We start from the raw sequence: 20,740 nt of genomic DNA, 5'->3' as shown, positions 1-20,740 counted from the left end.
TGTCCAACCCTCTCCATTCACCTCTGGCCATGTAAGCCTATTGAAGGCTTGAGAACCATGCACCTTCTTTGATCCAGCACTGAATATCAACCATTCCTGAAGAATCCAGATTTGAATTCTGGGGCAGTTTTGTGGCTCTCTTTTTGGATTCTAATTAGCTATGGCGGTGAGTCATTATTGTGACCACAGCTCTGTTCTGCAACTCATGCCACTGGATAATATTTGGGTCTGTGTAGTTGTGGCCTATGAGAACGTCCAGACCAAAGAGACAATGACGGATAGAATTGCATTCAGGGTTCAGACGCATTTCTCACAGCTTTCTTTCTTTTTCTAGATCTTTCTGTCTCTTTAGCTGTCTCTCTCTCTCTCTCCCTCTCTCTCTCTCTCTCTCTCTCTCTCTCTCTCACACACACACACACACACATACAAACACACACATACACACATGCAAACAGACACACACACACACACACACACACACACACACACACACACAAGTGCACATGTGTGTGCCCACACACACGCTCACTGTTCATATCCTGATAACACTGTTTTCAAAATTGCTGACGGTGAAAAGATTAGGCCTCTACCTTGGTATGGATCTGTGCACAATTTACTTAAGATTCTGCTGCGGAGCTGCATTATTATCATAATCACGATTAGTGGCACTTTCTTGCATTTATAATTAGAGATTTACAGAGTAATTAAACATTTCTTAATTACCGTCCATTCATTAATGCAGAGGAGCACCTGGCTTTGCCCATGGGAAAGCTTGGACTCGCTGGTTCACGTGGTAACAGCGCCTTGAGCATGAGGCTGCTGAAGCTCTGCTCCATCATCACACACAAAATACGCCCCCCCCCCCCCCCCCCCACACACACACACACACACCCCGGGCACAGCTTAACGCACCGCATCAAACAACAAGCATGGCCGCCTAGCCTTGACTTCAGTCGCTTGATCCTTTCATAACTGAAACTGTATTAATTAAGCCAAAGAGAAATGCCATCTGGATGCCAACAGTACCCCCCCTTTGGACGGATATGGTGGATTACATACAGAATTCATGAGGATTAGCTATCATCCATAAACCCATCACCCACCCACATGGCCTGGCCTATCATAACACAAAATACATCTCCCACACATGAACCTGCCACTGATTTGTTTCTACTATAATGATACACTCCACTAATTATTACTCCATTGGTGAGGAGGTGCAAGTTTAATTTCGTATCACCATCTATACACCTTAGCTGCCATACTTGTATTGTATCTTCTTTAATTGCCATAAGCAGGCTGATTGTGCTTAAGCACTCTACAACGTGGCGATCAAAAGTAAGTGCACTAAATGGTAGCAAGAGGTCAGTGAACATGTCCTCACTTGTCTGTCCTTCTGTAGTTGTCTATGCCTACGTGAATGTACTGTAGATGCAATGCTCAAAAATGGCATCTAGTGGTGAAATATGGGAACATGGTTCCTAGAAGTACTTCAGTGGGGAAGGGGGATATATGTAGATTATGCACCAAATTTTCTTCTATAATTATGAACGGTTCCTTTTTTGTTACATTTGCAAAAGGTAATACTAAAATGTCAAAAGAATTGACTGCTAAAATTAATCACAGAACACACTCACAGACTTTTGAATTGGTTATTAGTTTGTTTATAAATGAAGTGTATTAATGTAAAAGGTGCATATAAAACAAACCAACAAACAAATATGAAGGTCTTGCTTGGTGCAGCGTTGATATGCTCTTGGTCACTGCTTGATTCTTGATTCTACAAAACTTTATTACAACATAAAGCTTTTTTAATAGAACTGTGTCAGAAAACATTGTGGACAGTAAGAAGTCCGTCATCCCAACCTCAAATACAAGTAATGACATACATGGCTTATGTCATGAAGGCATTGTTGCTCTGGCACTGTATTGTGGGGTCATAGCTTTTTCACCTAAACCCCGTACATCAGAAGTAAATATACCGTGGCTGTGAACTGTGTATTTATTGCTGTGTTTTGCTGTACCTTCTATTTGTGTGTACCAAAATCAGAAATACTTTTTTTTTGTTGTAAATTCCCTCTGACAAGATGCATGAGAGAGGGGTTTAGCACCATAACTCGTTAAAAAAGGGACTTAACTTGAGCTGTTGGAACAGGCTATACGAGTGTGAGATAGTTCAGTGACTAGATGTGTTATTTTTGCTTTTTGACATGATTCTAAACCCATCCTTGAGACCTTGCTGATAATCTGTTTGAATATTTTAATAGATATCACATGTGATGTAGTTTGTTTTCCCCCATACTGTATAAAGCACACCTAGCCAGTCTGTGAATCACAGTCAAAACATTGTGATAAGTGAAATATGCTAGTTGGAGTTGGGTCACAGTCTTACTAATCTGTTCTTGATCCCTCAACCTCTAGACTTTTCCACTGTACCTACTTACAGGTATAGTAAACCTTATCTGGCATTCAGGCCGTAAATTTATAAACACTTGATGGGACCTACAGTAGCTGAAATTGAAAACAGACCAGCTGTTACTAACAGTATGGATGAGGGGTCTGATATTATTAGAATAAAAACATAACCGATTGATATCAATAAAAACATACCCGATTGACATCAAGCATGCTGTAGTTCTTCTGCAGTTGTGATTGCATTTGAACCAAACCAGAAAAATCAGGACAAAATGATTCTGCTGTATGTGTTGTAGGTAGGAGACTAGGAGTTGAACAGAAAAGGTTATAACTTCAGTTCTCATAACGGCCCAGACCGAGTGCAGTAGCCCAGAATAACAGTTGCTATAGTATTTGTTTTGCATTGTTACATAAATAATTGTATCCACTAAAAAAAAGAATACTCCTGTTGCTTTAGTGAGAAATACCGTATTTTTGCACACTGTGAAGACTGATAAGTGGACAGAAAATAAAGCCTACAATATAAAACGTTCTTTTGTCACTGAAGGGGTAAAAAACAACTGTGGAGCAAAAGAGCTTGATAGGTATCCACCCTATCGTTTTCATTCGAAGTCATTTATCAGTGGACAGCAAGGAAAGGAGACGAGGAGACAAACTCTTGTGGAGTGTTGGGACATTGCCTGGGATTTAAAACTTGATGTCCCAGTATTGTGGCGATTCCTTCGTTGTCCAAGATTCTTCATCGTCAAACTCTTGGCTTTTCGAGGGAGGAGATGTGACCCCTTCGTTTTGTGCTGTGCTTCTTGCACCTAAAAGGAAACCCCAATAAATAAGTACAGTCAAGTGGGTGAGTTGAAAGATTAAGTAGTCTAGTTAATGCCATGCTTCCTTGAGACCTAGACATGGATGTTATACCCTATGATGAGAGGGGTAAACATTTGTCCAATCATTTACATTCAAAATTCCTCATTAGAAGGCCTTCTCTCAATCAATCAAAGCATTATTTCTATAGTGCATTTCATACCCAGAGGCAACACAATGCGCTTTACAGAGAACAAGGGAGGTGGGCATAGAAGGCCTTCTCTGCCATCATTCAATCCTCAAAAACCTGAATCAGCTTTGGAGCACTTGATCCTAGCAGGAGAGAAAGAGAGTGTAAGCAGGCAGGCCCTGGAATCAGAGGGCTTCATACCTGGGATGCAGAGAATCTGTGGTTCTTCCCACCTGCCGCCTGACAGGCATTTGACTACAGGGTTCTGCCTCTGCTGGAAGCCCTGGGCGCAGTAGTAGCGGACGACGGCACCGGTCTCGTACCGCTGCCGAGGTTTGCCGAACAAGGATGCGTTGGGGACTTTAGGAGGCGGACCGCATAAGGCTGTGGGTCGAGTTATAGTGGGTGGAGTTAGAGAAACCTCAGGTTATGTGCATAGATCAACTTTCTGTGTACAGTACAACAGGTGAGTGAGGGAGTGAATGAATGGATGGATGAATGAATGAATGAATGAATGAATGAATGAATGAATGAATGAATGAATGAAGGAATGAATGAATGAATGAATGAATGAATGAATGAACGAAGGAGCAAACACGAAGTCTGAAGTCTACATTTACATCAGACAGTGTCCAAACATCAGACAGTGTCCAATGAGTAGGTGAAGAACTAGGCCTGCTACAAGTTCATGACTTACAGGTGCCTTTCTTGCAGGTGTATGCCAAGTGGTAGTTACAGGGCACATCACTCCAGCGCCCAGCGTCGTGCCACACCATCACCACACAGTCCTCAAGTAGCTGTCAGGCTGTCCTCGGTACCAGTTCTCATAGAGCTGCATACAGACAATAAGAGATAGGCCGAAAGACAAAGCTCTTTACAAAGTCTTATGTGACGACTATATGATTTATGTTTTTATCCATCCACCCTTTTTATGAGAGGCACAAAATGCCACATTGATTTGTATGAATGGTGCTAAATAAATAAAATGACATTGACATAGTAGCAGTTCAACTGGTCCATATGAATATGAGATATTTCTTATGACTTTTTTTTATTTTTATACCTGTATGGCCACATGTTAACATTCGTAAACAGCACAAAAGTGGATATCCTTGAAGTGTCATTGTGATTTAGTTATGTAGGTATTATATGACACCTTGTGGCCAACTGTGGTATCTACCCAGGCTGAATGGACCATGACACTCACCAGTGGGTTGTCATCGGACCAGCGGAAGTCCCCCTCAATGGTTTTGTCATTCAGTCCAGTCCACTGGTACTCTTTAAAATTGGCTGAAGAGATAGGTGACATCATACTCAGGGGCAAAAATGTACAGTTCTTGAAGTCTGGGGGTGTTTCATGTTTTGTGATGGTTGTGTTTTCATAGAGGCTATGTAAAAGTGTTCTGCCACTAAACTTCATGTAAAATAACATTTTCTGAATCTGAACATTTTATGTTGATCATAGAACAGAACTTTACAGATGAAGGGAGGCATTTGTCTGCTCTGTAATATGTCTTATTATATGTCTTATTATATGGAAGGGCAAGAACAAGGTGGACTGGGCTGACATGGTGTTCTGTTGTGTGTGACCCCTCTCTCCACCTACTGTTGATGAATTCCTGTTCCTCTGGGGTCATGATGGAGACCAGGTGGCCCCCGGTTATGCGGCAGTGCTGCTCGGCCACCTCCCAGCTCAGCCTCTGGGTGAAGTGCTTATAGCAGGAGCCCTGGAACTTCTCCCAGCCTACATCACACTGCTCAAGATCTGAGAGAGAGAGAGAGAGAGAGAGGAGAGAGAGAGAGAGAGAGAGAGAGAGAGAGAGATAGAGAGAGAAGAAAAGAGAGAGAGAGAGAGAGGAGAAAGAGAGAAAGAGGAGAGAGGAGAGAGAGAAGAGAGAAAGAGAGAGAGAGAGAGGAGAGAGAGAGAAAGAGAAGGAGAGAGAAGAGAGAGAGAAAAGAGAAGAGAGAGAGAGAGAGGGAGAGAGAGAAAGAGAGAGAGAAAAAGAGAGAGAGAGAGAGAGAGAGAGAGAGAGAGAGAGAAAAGAGAGAGAGAGAGAGAGAGAGAGAGAGAGAGAGAGAGAGAGAGTTGTTAGATAGTTTGATTATATTGTTCATATTTGTATATTATTGCATGTTCATTTCTTATTATTTGTCAGTGTACCTGCTTTGGGCAATGTAGATTTTTCATCTGCCATGCCAATAAAGCTTACTTGAATTTGAATTTGAGTTTAAAGAAGAACCAATAAAGAATAAGAATAAAGAGTGTGTGTGTGTGTGTGTGTGTGAGAGAGAGAGAGAGAGAGAGAGAGAGAGAGTAGAGAGAGAGAGGAGAGAGAGAGAGAGGAGAGAGAGAGAGAGGAGAGAGAGAGAGGGAGAGAGGAGAGAGAGAGAGAGAGAGAGAGAGAGAGAGAGAATTGAAAAACTGGAGCAAACCTGTTCCACAGAGGGCCCCTCCGTAGCTTGGCAGACAGAGGCATGTGGCCCGGCCGCCCTCCTCCATGCAGGTGCCCCCGTTGACACAAGGGTCCCTCAGACAGGCATCTGGAAGAAAACCAGACAAGTCCTGCCATGATACCCTAAAACACTACTCATCCCATGACAAAAGCCATAGCTTGATACAATATCATAGTTTTTGTGTATTATGTTGCACAATAACAGGGGCAATGGAGGCAATGGAGAACTGGAAAAGAACAAATAGAGGTAGCCTCTATTTTCACAGGGCATGTCAGTTGAAGTGAAACAGAGATGAGTGACGTTGAGGATGATAGGGATGATAATAGTGTGGATGATAGGGATGATAATAGTGGGGATGATGGGGATGATAATAGTGGGGATGAAGAGAAAGAGGTTCAGGTTGACGGGGAGGAAACGTGATAATGCTGGATGTGCTGACTATCAACATGCTGGATGCGCTGATATTAGCAACATGTTGGATGTGCTGACAAGCGAACATGTTGGATGTGCTGACATTAGATATTATGTCGGTACTGTGCTGATGAGGAAAATGTCTCAATATAGTTTGTGTAGATGAAGAGAAAATAGAAGAGTATGAACGCTTGCACATGTATAGTGTTGCTAATAATGACCAATCTTCATTTGATTTATAACTGAGTGTGCGGGTTGCAAGGTTGCTACAGTATATTTGCAAATCAAAACTGCTTGAAACATCAAAATAGTGCTCAGCTGACTCCTCACTCAGTCTCCTTCGCTGTGTTGTACTGAATAAGAGAAGCCAGTAGGTGGAGCTAAAGTACAACTATTATATTGACTTGAGGCAACACAAGGCAGAGTAGTTTCCTAGAAAATTATTTTATATTATTCTCAATTTTCTTTAAATCTTGAGTGTAAAAGTTGGACCTATAATACCTACATTCATATTGTCTCAGCAGCCATGCATTCAGGAATATGAGAGAGAAGAGAAAACTAAAAGTTAAAGGGCATGGCCTCGGGAATATGACTCTTTCGACCTTTAATGGTTTCGCCCTGGTTTAAAAGCACATCTATTCAAACGATACAGAAAAAGTAACCTTCTTATTGAACAGGCTGGTTTAAAGTCTGTCAGCTATGAATTGGTTGCACCTGAACTATTTTGGCTAGTGGTGTAGATGATGATTGACAGCTAAATATCAGAGGCTGTGGTATAAGTTTGGGCCATGGAAATTTGGTTTAATCTCTGTAATTGCCACAGTTAGCATCAATTGACAAAATATTCTTAACCAACAATTTGTTGAGTGCATGATTCCTACCTTGTCACATTTACCATTTCTTTTGAGAGCTGCATTTTACAAACATTTATTAGGCTATTGGATTGGAAATTATGTAAGTGTATGCATGCCACTAGGATCTAACCTATTCAAAAAGAAAGGAGAGAATAAGGTGATACTACACATCCACTGTTGCTTGTCATGACCATCAGGCAATAAACCAGCCTTAAATGTCCCCATGTAGCATTTAGCTAATCTTATACACATACATATTGACACATTTTGGAAGATAACTTAGACTTCCATTTAAAATGTTATTACACAGTTATTACAGCCAATCCTTTTGACCCTTGTTAATGCATCAAATATCTTAGCGGATATCCTGCTTTATAATAAAATAAAGAAACTGCTTCATTATTGTGCTTAACTGTGACATTCTGTGCTCAATATGATCATACTATGATCATGGTGATACTATGTGAGCAGTGATGACAATCTAGACATCTGGTACAATCTAACACAATATAATGTACTGTATATAGCAAAAAAATCAGGTACACATTCCCTCTGCTAAACCGATCATATTTGCTCAAATCATATAGTCAGTGCTGTTATATTCAACATTAGTGATGTGTTACATTCAAGTGAATGACCAGGTCCAGTAACGTCCTATCTGTGGTGGGTCTTTTTTGTGGTGCTTGGGTAAGATGAGAGCTGGACATTTTTATAGACAGGGAAGACAAACAAGCTTTGTAAAAATCTCTTTCACAGAAATTGGGCATCTGAGCAATACTTCACAGAAGTCAATCTTTGAGGGGAACAACAAAAACAGCATGCATAGCAAGACTAGTTGGCTTGACAATGTCAGATAGGAGTTCTGTCCCATAGGTCATTGCTCCATTCTTGGGGGCCACCACAGGAAACTGGGGGTTCTTTATAGGGGCTGGGGGAGGAGCGGGGGAGGGGAGGTGGGTGAGTCGGCTGCTGAAACAAATAGTGAGACAGACGTAGGAGCGGGGAGCTGTCAGGTAGGTGGTGGTTTGCAGAAAATGGAGCAAGACAGGTTGGGGGGGGGGGGGTAAAAGTGGAAGAGGCCGGGGGTTTAGTGCATCGTTGCATTGAGCAGCAAGAGGAGGGCGGTTAGGCTGGTTAGGGTGGCCGGAGCGTTACCTGAAAGTTTCCCGGTTCTGCCCACGGCTGCCCTCTCGTCGGGCAACATTAGCAGGGTGGGCGGCTGGGTGAGAACGTACTCCAGCTCCGCCCGACTTTGATCCACAGGCGGGATGAGAGCCGTCACTCTCTCTGGCTCCGCTGATTCTGTGAGACTTTGCGTGGTGGGTGTGGTGGGGCTCCAGGATCGCGTGGGCCGCTGTGTGGGGGACGACGCGGTGGCAGTGGTGGAGTCTGTACCCACGGAGGAGTAGGAGTCGTCAAACCCGTCAGTCTCGGCTGAGGAATCTGGATGCTCTGTCGGGGTCATGAGGACTTTTTTGCTGCCGTTGTACTCCCGGTCGTCCCTGGACTCCTGGGGTGAGGAGGTGGTGCGATGCACATCCCAGCTGGACGTTAGGATCTCGAGGGGGAAAACGGTGATCTCTTGCTCCAGGTATGGCGCATTCGTGGCAGACTCATACCCACTTTCCTCCTCCTCCGTTGTTGGATCAACACTGATTCTGGAAGGCATTTTTGTCTGATACGCAACAGTGGTGAGCTGGACAGGCGTCTGGGAGGTGGTGTTTAGGTCTGATGACTCGGTCATAACTAGAACTGGAGACTTGGAAGTGGCTAGGTCTGGAGACTCGGTCGTAACTAGATCTGGAAACTCAGTTGTGGCTTCGTCCGTAGACTCGGTTATGGCCATTTCATCTCCAGAACCTAAATGCTCCTCATGCTCAAGCTCCTGTGGTAGCAGCTCCACTTCTCCTGAGGAACCCAATCTTTCAGGGAGGACTGTTCTTTCCAAATTAGTAGTAGAGGTTCCATAGGGATGTGTTGCGACTGTGGAATACACAATATCCAACTCCTCAGAAACATCCAGCCTGGAGGAGACACCAGAGAGCGGAAGTCCGGTCTGGGAGCGGCTGGGAAGGCGGGTGGCTCCACGATGGGTGGACTCATGGGTGGTAAGGTCTGAAGTAGATGATTCTGACATCACAGTGGAACTGACTATCTGGACACCCGGGTAGAAGCTTGGCTCAATCTCTGCAAGGAAGAGATAATGTGTGTTTGAGGCTCTCCATCTATTGTAGAAAGATTGAATCGCCCTGGAGAAAATAAGACTTAAACTTATAACATTCAAAAAATTATGAGACTTTTAAACTGAATACCAAATATTAGCTTAATGATTATGATACTGGAAAGTAACCTAGAATAATCAAGATTTCAAAGGTCCGAACATCAAGAGCATTCTATTCACACACAAAGTATTGGATGTTCAGACAGGCCATACTATACCTTGAGACACATCTCCCGAGCCATCCAGAGTGTACCACACTGAGGTGACCTCTCTGTAGGGTGAAAATGTTGACTGAACTGGACGATGATCTTTCTCTCCCTGGGAGCCAGTTGAGTTGGACATCTGCTCAAGCTCTCCTCCTAGCTCCTCTTCATGCCTGCTCTGTGTAGTGGGGTCATGTTCCTCTGTAATGTCCATGGTTTGGTCAAAGGTTGTCGAGGTTGTCTCTGGCAAAATTTGATAAGAGTGGTTGCTCACTGTTGAGGAGTAATTAGAATCCATTGAATCCAGGTTGGTCTCTGGCATTGACTGGAAGTGCTTGGAACCTCTTGATTGATGATAGTCTGTTTCGTCCATGTTTGTTTCTGGCATCGGCTGATAATGCCTGTGTGGCTCAAAGGATGGCTCGGGGAACTCTGGGGCTGGTTCTGGGTCAGGCTGGTCGGGGTCACCAGAAGCGTGGCTTGAGGGCATCAACGTGGACTGCTGGGAGTCGTAGTCTTCTGGAGTAGGTTCTGAGTCTGGCTGGTCGAGGTCACCGGAGGCGCGGCTTGAGGGTGACAATGTGGACTCCTGGGAGTCGTAGTCTTCTAGATGGGGTTCTGAGACTGGCTGGTCGAGGTCACCGGAGGCGCGGCTTGAGGGTGACAATGTGGACTCCTGGGAGTCGTAGTCTTCTAGATGGGGTTCTGAGACTGGCTGGTCGAGGTCACCGGAGGCGTGGCTTGAGGGCATCAACGTGGACTGCTGGGAGTCGTAGTCCTCTGGAGTGGGTTCTGAGTCTGGCTGGTCGAGGTCACCGGAGGCGCGGCTTGAGGGTGACAATGTGGACTGCTGGGAGTCGTAGTCTTCTAGATGGGGTTCTGAGTCTGGCTGATCGAGGTCACCGGAGGCACGGCTTGAGGGTGACAATGTGGACTGCTGGGAGTCGTAGTCTTCTAGATGTGGTTCTGAGACTGACTGGTCGAGGTCACCGGAGGCGCGGCTTGAGGGTGACAATGTGGACTGCTGGGAGTCGTAGTCTTCTAGATGGGGTTCTGAGACTGGCTGGTCGAGGTCACCGGAGGCGCGGTTTGAGGGCGTCAACGTGGACTGCTTGGAGTCGTAGTCTTCTGGAGTGGGTTCTGAGTCAGGGTGGTTTGATTCACTGGAGGCGTAGCTTGGGAGTGACGACGTGGACTGCTGGGAGTCATAGTCTTCTGGCGTGGGTTCTGAGTCTGTGTGGTTTAGTTCACTGGAGACATGGCTTGGGAGTGGCAATGTGGGTTGCTGGGAGTCGTAGCCTTCCTCTACAGGAAGTGAAGTTTCATCAAAAGGCTGGAGAAGGTTCTGTGAAGAGGTGGTGGGACTGAAGGGGGAGTCTTCATCTGAGGCGGCAGTTGGGGGAGTTTCTTGCAGGTCTTCCCGAGCAGGTGTCCCCTGGAACGCAGGGAGGGACTCCAGGACACTCTGGGCCTCTCTCTCCACCTGTTCTGGATCGTGGCTCAGCTGCAGCTCCTCGGCAGGCTGCATGAGGATGACGACATCTTGTCCCAGATCCTCAGGCTCTGTGGCCATGTAGTCCATAGGCGCATCAGTGTGTACATTCCCAGGACCTGAAAAGAAACAGGGTGGACAGGACACTTAGAGACCACTGTACATGATTTCACAGTGTTGAACAGCTTAAATGATCGTGCTATTCCAACGGCCTCTCAAACTTTTCAGTTCCTATTCTACGGTTAAATACTGTGCCAGCAAGACATGGACCTTTGAAGCAGTAGACATCATGGCGGCTGGAGGGTTGGGGGTAGCCAGTCTGGTTGCTGAAGCGGTACACGGTTTTGACCCCCGCTTGAGGTCCTCCACAGCGCTCCCTAGGGGTCACGATGGGGTAGCGCACGCTGCCATCGGCCAGCCAACCAGGACTGCAGTGGTCCAGACCCTTGCTCCACGCCATGTAGAGCTGACCAGTGGTGGCCAGCTCTGCCCCAGCTCGCTCGCAGTATGCCCGTGCTTCATCCAATGACAGCTGCTGAGGGGTGGGGTCATGGATCACCTCCCCTGGGGACATGAAAATGTCACACGTTAGATTTGCAATCATTGTCAAAGATCCCTGATTTGCGAAACATCACACCCCTGATTTTCATACGGATATATAAAGGGTTAAATTTGTAAGAGAGGAGACGTCATCCACTTTGATCCACATCCACATTATATGTACACATACAGATAGATTTTCGTGGATGATAATCTAATGTGTGCCCTATTTATTTTGTTAAAAGCCCTCAAAGGCTGTCACTTGAAGTGAACCTTACACATTTGTGCATGATAACACAGCATCTAAACTTAGGGTGTGACTTTTTACCATCTATTTGTTCAACATAACAGTAGACATCAAACAGCTCGTCTGGATCCATCGTCCCATAGTTCCTCACTCCTGGCTGTCCCTCCATGTCACCATAGCAACCTTCACGCGGGACTTGGATGGGGTACCTGGGAAATAGTTATGAACAGTGAAATTATTTCCATTAAGTTACTTACCACCAGTTGAATGTAAAGACTTTTGGGTGCAAGTCAAACCACCTTGGAGACAAGGCTTTCATTGTTCCAAAACTGTCTTGACTTCAGTGAGTAATGAAATAATATTGGCCGGGTTTCCCGAACGAGTTAAGAAGCACTTAACTGAGTTAAGAAGCACTTAACTCCAAATTAGCCTACTTTGGAGTTAAGTACAACTCCCATGCAAAGGGTTGATTAAGAAGGGTTTCTTAAGAGGGTTCTTTATCGGGAAAGCCGGCCATTATTTGTAGATACTGAAGAGCAGACTGAGTGGAAAAAAAGCGCATGGAGAAATGAATGGTCCATGACAGGGTGGTACTGAGAAATCAGTGACTTACAGTACTAACGCCCTGAGCCACAGCTAGGCTACACTGTGAGCTGTTTTGTTTTTACTGTGCCACCATTTTAAGCAGTATTACCTCAGATTTTATTTATTTTATTTTCATACAGAAAGATATTGTTTGGTCATAATATTGAAAGACACTGTTCCATGTTGTATATTATACAGTTACTGTAGTATAGTATACAGTAACCTATTGAACTATTAGTAGTAATAGTGTTTTATATGGTCCTGTTTACTGTATATATAAAACAGCTCAGAAGACTGTATGTGAAGACTTACTTTTTGATCTTCCTTGGCGCTTTACTCTACCTCAAGCCTATTGCTTCCCATCGGTGTGGTAGGACAGCAGAACTGTGCACAAAACACATGCAGCTGTACTACAGAATACCCTGTGATGTAGTTGGACTTTCAGTTGGATTCACCTCACATTCCATTCACCTGGGGTTCGTGGTGAGTTTGCCGTTAGGGGTGAATGTGTATTGTTATGAAGAGTGTTTATCATTTTTCTTATTAAGATGAATTGCTTGTAGTGATTGTGACTGTGAATTGTATTGTGTAACTAAGGGTTTAAGTTATAAATACAGATACTTAATGGGTGCACCTATAGAATATAACATGTATGATTTAGGTACTTTAATGGCCAAAGGGTTACTGTGAATCTCCTTTTTTCTTTTCTACAAGTGTTTGTCTAATTGAAATACACTGCGATTTTACCATTTCATATGGTGATCTGCATATCACGGTTTCTTATTGTATATTTGTATGATACCGTTCCCTTTCTGTTTTCAATACAAAGCTGTAATTGGCATCTGGTCTCATTATTAATCCCAATGCTCCCAGAGCTGAACTTTACTGGTCTCATCTTACCTTAGTAGTCGTGAATCCATTATACATAGTGTTACATGTGACAGTGTGCTCTTGACAATGTGTATATGTATTACTGTACAAGGTCTGGCACCTCTGCTGAAGAGATTTATGCTGGGACCCAGATAACCATGTAAAGCCAGAACAGGAAAAAAAAAAGTTTTGGGAAGCTAGGACTTACTTTACAGACTGGTCTGGTTTTTGGAAGCTAGGACGTACCTTACAGACTGGTCTGGTTTTAGGAAGCTAGGATGTACCTTACAGACTGGTCTGGGCTGAGTTTCCCAGAGGCATCGTAGCGCTACGTTCATCGTAACCTATGGCGTTCATCATAGCGCTACGATGCCTCTGGGAAACTCAGCCCTGGTTTTTGGAAGCTGGGACGTACCTTACACACTGGTCTGGTTTCTGGAAGTTGGACGTACCTTACAGACTGGTCTGCCAGCCATCCGGCGTCACACTGCTCATAGCCGTCGTGATAGGCTGCCAGGAGCTGGTCTGGTGTGGCAATGTGAGCGCCAATGCCTTCACACACCCTCTGAGCCTCGTGAAATGAGAACGCATAGCGGCCAGAGGCAGGTCTGTAGTGGAACACCACACCTACAAAAACAATCAGAGCAGCAGACAGAGGCAGCCGCCCATCCCCCACACACACAAACACACACACACAATTATACAACAGGGCCTAAAAACATTACAGTGAGAAAAAATAATGGGGAAAAGTCAAATTCCCTTCAGACAAAATCATCATGGTGTCTCCTGTCTGGCATATGAAAAGCTAAGAAAAAAACTGCATCGAGATTTTATTGACAAAGAGTCGCTTTCACTGTTACCTTTAACGATCATCTGTACAAAGTCACTGGCATCCTCCAGTCCTCGTTGCACCTCACAGCGGTAGTGTCCCGAATCACCGGAGCTAAGCTCCCCCAGCCAGAGGCTGAGGTCCTCGGGGGAGGAGGCGTAATTGAGTAGGGAGGCTCTCTCCTGGTAGGCCTCGTTGACCTTCACTCTCTGACCCCTGGCCACCAGGATCTCCGTCTCTCGCTCGCCGGACACCACACTCCACTTGACCCGCGGGGGGGGAGGGTTTGAAGTGGAGGAGGGGGGGGAGAGGGACACCAGGCAGGGGATGGTGACGGAGCCCCCCAGGGGGGCGGAGATGGGGGAGGGGTGGAGGATGGACACGCGGAGGCTTCGCAGGTTGTCTGTAGTAAGGGGGAGGAGAGAGGGTGTGGTTAGCACGGCAGCGAGGGAAGGTGTATCATACTGTATAGGAAATATGCATACCAAATATAGTATACGCTGTTTACCTTCTGAGTGTGCTGTTCGAGCAGGGAAGGCCAGAGAGATGTGGCACACTGCACACAGGAGAGGGAGGAGGGCTTCTGGTCTGAGAAGATAGGGGAAGAGGACACAATAGAAATCATCAAAAAGGGTAAGATTACATTATGATTTGAATCATTGCACAAGTTAGCCATTGAATGGAACAGTTTCCTTTTCTTTCCCTTCGGAATGTCTTTCAATTTTATGCGTATTTGCACTTTAATGTATTTCTATATCACATACTTCCAGCAATATGCTTATGAGAAAAGAGCAGAGAGTGACACGTGATGAGCGCTCGACAGTCAATTACAGAGGATGCACAAGGGAGATTGAGAGAGATAAATAGGGTCAAACAGATCGAAAAAGACAGAGAGGACAGACAGAAAGGAATGAGACCAGTTTGAGAAAGAGACTAACACAATTGGGGGGGGGGGGGGGGGGGGGTACAAGAGCAATACATCGAAGAGGGACAAACAATGAGGCCAAGGACACGTGATACAGGTTACAAAAAAAACATTAACCAAGGTTTTGAAACATCACCCTTTTCAATCGACCCATGAAAATGTAAGAAGAAAGAGTGAAGAAGAAGAAGAGAAGACTGTTGCTGCAAGACGCACAGACATGGCCAGGAGCAGCCTCGCTGCCCTCAAACAGGCAGCCTGCTCCACCCGGACCATTCCCGTTTGACCACAGGCGTTTCATCACCTCCGCCAGCAAATGACACGTCTTCCATGGCCCAGGGCTGCCTGCCAGGCCTCCGTCACCAGTCTGGGCCGGGCCTGTTATTAGCCTAGCAGGCAGCAGGCATGGCAGACTGCTCTCACTGACCTCACACAACCTTCCACTAAGGTGGTCATGGTGGGAAGGGGAGGGGCACACAAATGAGGGCAGTGTTGATCGATACTGAAGACTTAAAAAAAAAAAAATATGGGTTTGAAATCAATATATATTTACATAATTTTGAACTATGTTTTGAAGTAGATTTCTGGAAGATTAGATCAGAACACAAACCTGAAAGCTAGAGGTTATTTTTTTTAGACATTTTCAGATGCTGAAATCTCTTTTTTTTTATCGATTTGACACAATGAGGAAGCCTGGTCCTTTTGACACCAGCTTCTGGCTCAAAATCCAGTCACTCAGCTGCTCCCAAACACAACTCTCTTCATAGACATGCAATGAAGAGGCTCTTTTAAATCTATAAATCAATAGTGAAACACAGACTAAATGCTGTATGTGTGTGTGTGTGTGTGTGTGTGTGTGTGTGTGTGTGTGTGTGTGTGTGTGTGTGTGTGTGTGAATGTGAGTGAAGTAAAGCTAGTCATGCACCAGATGCACCAGTCCCAAATCCACCACCAACACTTCTGCCTCCAAACTTTCACTCATCACATGAACACCCGTGAATCACTGTAACAAACGCTGATCATCACTGTATCGTTCGTTCAGGCACCTTTTTGGGCACCTCAGAGTCATAAAGATGAATTAAAGTTAACGACAACAAGGGAAGATATATCAAATAGTGCAACTGACAGGTCCATTTGCTAATCACAAGCAAGTACTGCACTCCCTTGTGGCATCTACAAATCGGTAGTTGTGTTGAAACTACCATTTTTCTGATAAGATAAAATATTAAACAGCCTTCATAGAACCCCACAATGCAAAAGTATGTGTTACTAAGCAGGCTGCATGGTGTTTCTAGCATACTGTATCTATAAACATATACTATGTGCAATAAGTCATGCTGTGTAAACCTACCAGACTTGAAACTCAAGTATCATATGAACAAATGCCCTGTTTAGTGATCAAATGAATGTTGTTTGTTTTGGTGCCATCTGGGTGGACTCCAGAGACAGGCGGCCATTAGTATTCTTGACAGGAGAACGACTCACAAAAGGGAGTGACACGGGTCGGGTGAGGAGCGTCCAGCTGCACCCTGTGTTTCCACTCCGGATCGGCTCTCTAACAAACGTCCTCAGGGGGAAAATTACAGGACAAGGCACTGGTACACTTTTGGGTTCTCGCTCACTCACTCTCTCTCTCTCTCTCTCTCTGTTCTCGCTTTTCATTATGGATGCCAAAGCCGCTAGGAGTCATTTAGAACATTGCTTGAAGCAAAGCAACGACCACATTAGGAAGACACTGACCAGGAATGTTTCAAACTATATAATTGTAACAGAACTATGCTTAAACACAAGTTTGTGTCTATCTTAATGGAGACAGATTGATTATGGTACAGAACATGGCCGTCGTGGATGGTTATTTGGTTCCTGGTTCGGACCCATCTTTTGGGAAGATTGGCCTCAGCCTAACAGTCATTGTGCTGTAGGCTTTTCTCTGCTGTTTAATTAGAAGTTTGTGAACTGAAGTGAATCAGAGTGACGCCACCAAAATCAATTCTGGGTTCCAAAACTGCTTTCAGTGCACTATACAAACGTATACTGTCATATTGTAGGCAACAAAACCAATGTTCTTTTGAAGAGGAATACAGGTAGGCACAAAATTCGAGCTACTGTAATGGTGACTGATTTGGACACCTGGGGAAGTTACTCCTGACCTGCCCCCACTTAAAGGAGTAGTAAAGGGAAAATGCATGTTTAGCCCTGTTTTAAGGTTACTTATGATCATATACAATGGTTCAGATCAAAACGTTGACAAAGCTAGCATTTTCAAGAAAGTTGATAATTGCTCTACCCCCGTTTTGGTCATACAATGGATGTGGATGGGCATCTTGAAAAATCATTCAAAAACATGTTAAACTCTCGATTTCAAAGACAAGAAGCTCACCGAGTGTGAAATTGGTGTGCGTTGGTGTTCTGACATCAAATTCGCCGCAAAGTATTAATCCTGTAGGGTTTTATTGATCATTTTATGAAATCCATTGACTTGTATTGAAGCGACCGTTGTAGATGTTTACATCAATCCGCAGAGGGGATTCAGGAAGCGGAACTACTTACGGTAGCTATGGTTATTGTTTATGTTGCTAGGCTACCTAGTTTGCGGAAGTTTGCACACGTATGTGCTGCGACTAAATAGTTCTATGCTAAATATTTAAAAAAGCCTTTCCAGATGAACTAGAATCTTACTTTGTGGCGAATTATATGTCAGAATGCCAACTAACACCTAGGTGAGTTTCTTGTCTTTGAAATCGAGAGTTTAACATGTTTTTTAATGATTTTTCAAGATGTCCATCCACATCCACTGTATAACCAAAGCAGTGGTAGAGCAATTATCAACTTTCTCGAAAATGCTAGCTTTGTCAACGTTTTGATCGGAACCATTGTATATGATCATAAGTAACCTTAAAACAGGGCTAAACATGCATTTTCCCTTTACTACTCCTTTAAGTGTGGTTAGATATTTCTGTCACGCAATTTCAAGGTTGGAGGATGCTTAATGTAGTGTTGAAATCTAATCTTAAGTGTCTCCACATCCCTCTGCCTCTATCCCACCAAAACATTCATGGACCCAGCGATATTAGCCGATGTCCTATCACCTCCATGAAGAAAGGGGTGTTAAGTGTAGTGCTCTCTCATACAATCCAGAGGTACAGTAGAGGTTTTCCAGCTTGCACAAGAGGATCAAAATAGTGGGTCATATGCTGTATGACATTACATTGCATATTATCCCCCCTCTCTCAACAAAACCATTCCTCCACTCATTCCTCACTTCTGCTCCCTCCTACACATCCCTCTCCTCTTTCTCAGCCAGCCCCATCCCTTTGCCTCCTACTCTGCTCCTTAATTTCTCCATCCGACCCCCCCCCCCCCAACTGTGCTCCTTAAACTCCTCCTCATCTTCTCCTCTCCTGCCTCTCTCCCTCCCTCTCACCCTGCTACTGCGTCCGTCGCAAAAGCAGCCCGCAGACCCCGGGGCAGATGAGAGGCAGCAGAAACAGAGTGCACTATGGGAGTAAGTGTGTTGCCTTGTTCTCGTCTCCTGCAGGGAGGGATGAAAGGACCAAGGTGTCTCGCTGTCCCGGTTTCCTGGACAAGAAGACTGAGTCACGAGAAGTGGGGGATGTTAACAGTCTCTGCACGGTCCAGAATGGCACAAACAAAGGAGAGTTTTGACCCAAATAAAATAAATCAGAATCTCTGACACAATAGGGTGTGGGCAAGGTATGTTCTGCCTGCTCAGATTAGGACACCCTTACACAAAAACACAAGAGAGAGAAGCACTTTCCCTGAAGAGGAACCTTTTAAATAAATAATAAAGTTTCCAAATAGAAGCCTTCTCGGGTCAGATAGAATTTGCAAACTTTTAAACTGAGACCTATTACGAAAACCCACTTTAACGACCTACAATACCATACTTCAACTTTAAAATAGGCCCATGTGTTTGTTCACACGTGAAGCCTGTTTCTCTAAAGCCTCTCCAAACCCTCACTGTCTGGCCACTCTCTCAGATACCACAAGATTACCCATCTCACCACATTTGGGGGCTGCATACACATATTGTCAGTAATTCACCTAAATATTATCAATAAATAGTATTTATCATTACTTGTATTACTAATAAACAGTATTGATGTCAATGTGAGAAAGCGTCCCCTTTCCTCGCTCCATTAGTCCTAAGGTTCATTTATTTAATGGCGACTTCTTAGCAGACCATTACCTTCAGGCACCACAAGGTAACTCCACTTTGGCTGCAAGTCAACCTAAAGTAGGTGATATTTCAAGGTAAATGTTTATGTTTAGCTAAAACGCAAAGTACGCAAAGTAGTTACACAAAGAAGTTACAGTCCACATTAAAGAGTAGTTTGTCTTTTCATTGTTAAAGTCGGTTGCCGTAACTTAACTTTGATTGCCACTTGTTAAAGTAAGTTACTGTTTGACATCTTGTATGCCACCCCAATGCAATATAGAAAGAGTGGCAAACGTGTGTTACTAAGCATTATGTCTTCAGAAGAGGTGCATTCAAATTCACAACCAGTGGTGGCAGTATTATTTGTTTGTCAGACCACATCTGCAAACATATATTTTGTGTTGAAGGCTGTCCTGTTCTCCAGTATGGACATTTAACAACTGCTGTGACCACAAAGCACACATCCTAGCAATAGTACCACATCATAAATGTAGACCCCAATAATTCAACTTTTTACTAAACGTCGTACACCTAAGTTTGGCAAGAAAAGGATATCAAATATTGGTGATAGGTTGTTAACTTCTAGTCTAGACATGAGCTGTGATGTTCAAGTGCAGAGTAGCAGTGTGATATAGGAAGTGAGGATGTATGCTATGAACCTACAATGACAAGACTATTATAGCACCCCCATCCCAGATTACCCCATCCCAGAACAGGAGCCACCGTAGGCTACTGCGTCTCGCCCCTAACTGGCTTGAAGGCTGCATGATGCCCCTGGCTTCTTAAGACTGATGCATATCCCTATTGATTAGACTAGTGTTTAAAGACATGACTGACTGGGGTAAGGAAAATCTGTAGAGAGAGAGAGAGAGAAAGAGAGAGAGAGAGAGAGAGAGAGAGAGAGAGAGAGAGAGAAAGAGAGAGAGAAAGAGAGAGAGAGAGAGAGAAAGAGAGAGAGAGAGAGAGGGGGAGAGAGAGAAAGAGAGAGAGAAAGAGAGAGAGAGAGAGAGAGAGAGAGAGAGAAAGAGAGAGAGAGCATGCAATTTCTGTCCACGGTCTACTGGGAAATGACAGTGGGGTAGTAGTATGATTCAAAAGGATTAGGGAGAAGGTACAGAGAAAGGATGAGGAGCAGCTAGTCTGGAATGAAAGAGGGTTGGGGATGCTGAACATTTTGTTATGAGTGGGGAATGCCCTGAGGAGAGTTCACTGATATTCAATAGAATTAGATGAAAAAGAGAAAAGTCGTAGCATACAATCTTAAAAACCCTTCGCCTATAGTCTTGCACAGAAGAAACCCTAGACTATTGCTCAGGAATGTGAAAGAACATTCATCAAAGTGAATCATATTTTAGTTATAAAAACTTGGGTGTAGAAAAAGGAAAATAATTATTGTAGGTTATAGTTTCTGTTAAATGTGTTATCATTTGGCTAAAAATGCACATTAGGAATGAACGAACTACAGCATGAATTGAGGTTTCAATAAAGTAGGGCTACAGTAACAATTTCAGGACCACAAAAGAAGG

The 20,740-nt window shown here is 44.3% G+C and overlaps 1 protein-coding gene across 1 annotated transcript in view; it reads right to left on the bottom strand.

Annotated features, from left to right (window-relative positions):
• The window catches only part of LOC311323321 (brevican core protein-like), a gene marked incomplete at both ends in the record, with an annotated part of 46,513 nt that extends 31,203 nt beyond the window's left edge, over positions 1–15,310 (bottom strand). The window contains 14 exon segments of the mRNA XM_084455522.1: positions 3,608–3,790; positions 4,104–4,199; positions 4,202–4,238; positions 4,614–4,696; positions 5,013–5,171; positions 5,840–5,947; positions 8,281–9,312; positions 9,565–11,160; positions 11,312–11,605; positions 11,910–12,037; positions 13,736–13,910; positions 14,144–14,515; positions 14,621–14,700; positions 15,255–15,310. Of these exon segments, the coding sequence (XP_084311648.1) occupies positions 3,608–3,790; positions 4,104–4,199; positions 4,202–4,238; positions 4,614–4,696; positions 5,013–5,171; positions 5,840–5,947; positions 8,281–9,312; positions 9,565–11,160; positions 11,312–11,605; positions 11,910–12,037; positions 13,736–13,910; positions 14,144–14,515; positions 14,621–14,700; positions 15,255–15,310 (4,399 nt within the window).
• Positions 15,311–20,740: the final 5,430 nt, after the last annotated feature.

The sequence above is a fragment of the Borostomias antarcticus genome, assembly GCF_949987555.1.
Source record: "Borostomias antarcticus genome assembly, chromosome: 21".
Lineage (NCBI taxonomy): Eukaryota > Metazoa > Chordata > Actinopteri > Stomiiformes > Stomiidae > Borostomias > Borostomias antarcticus.
This window is presented reverse-complemented; position numbering and strand designations above follow the sequence as displayed.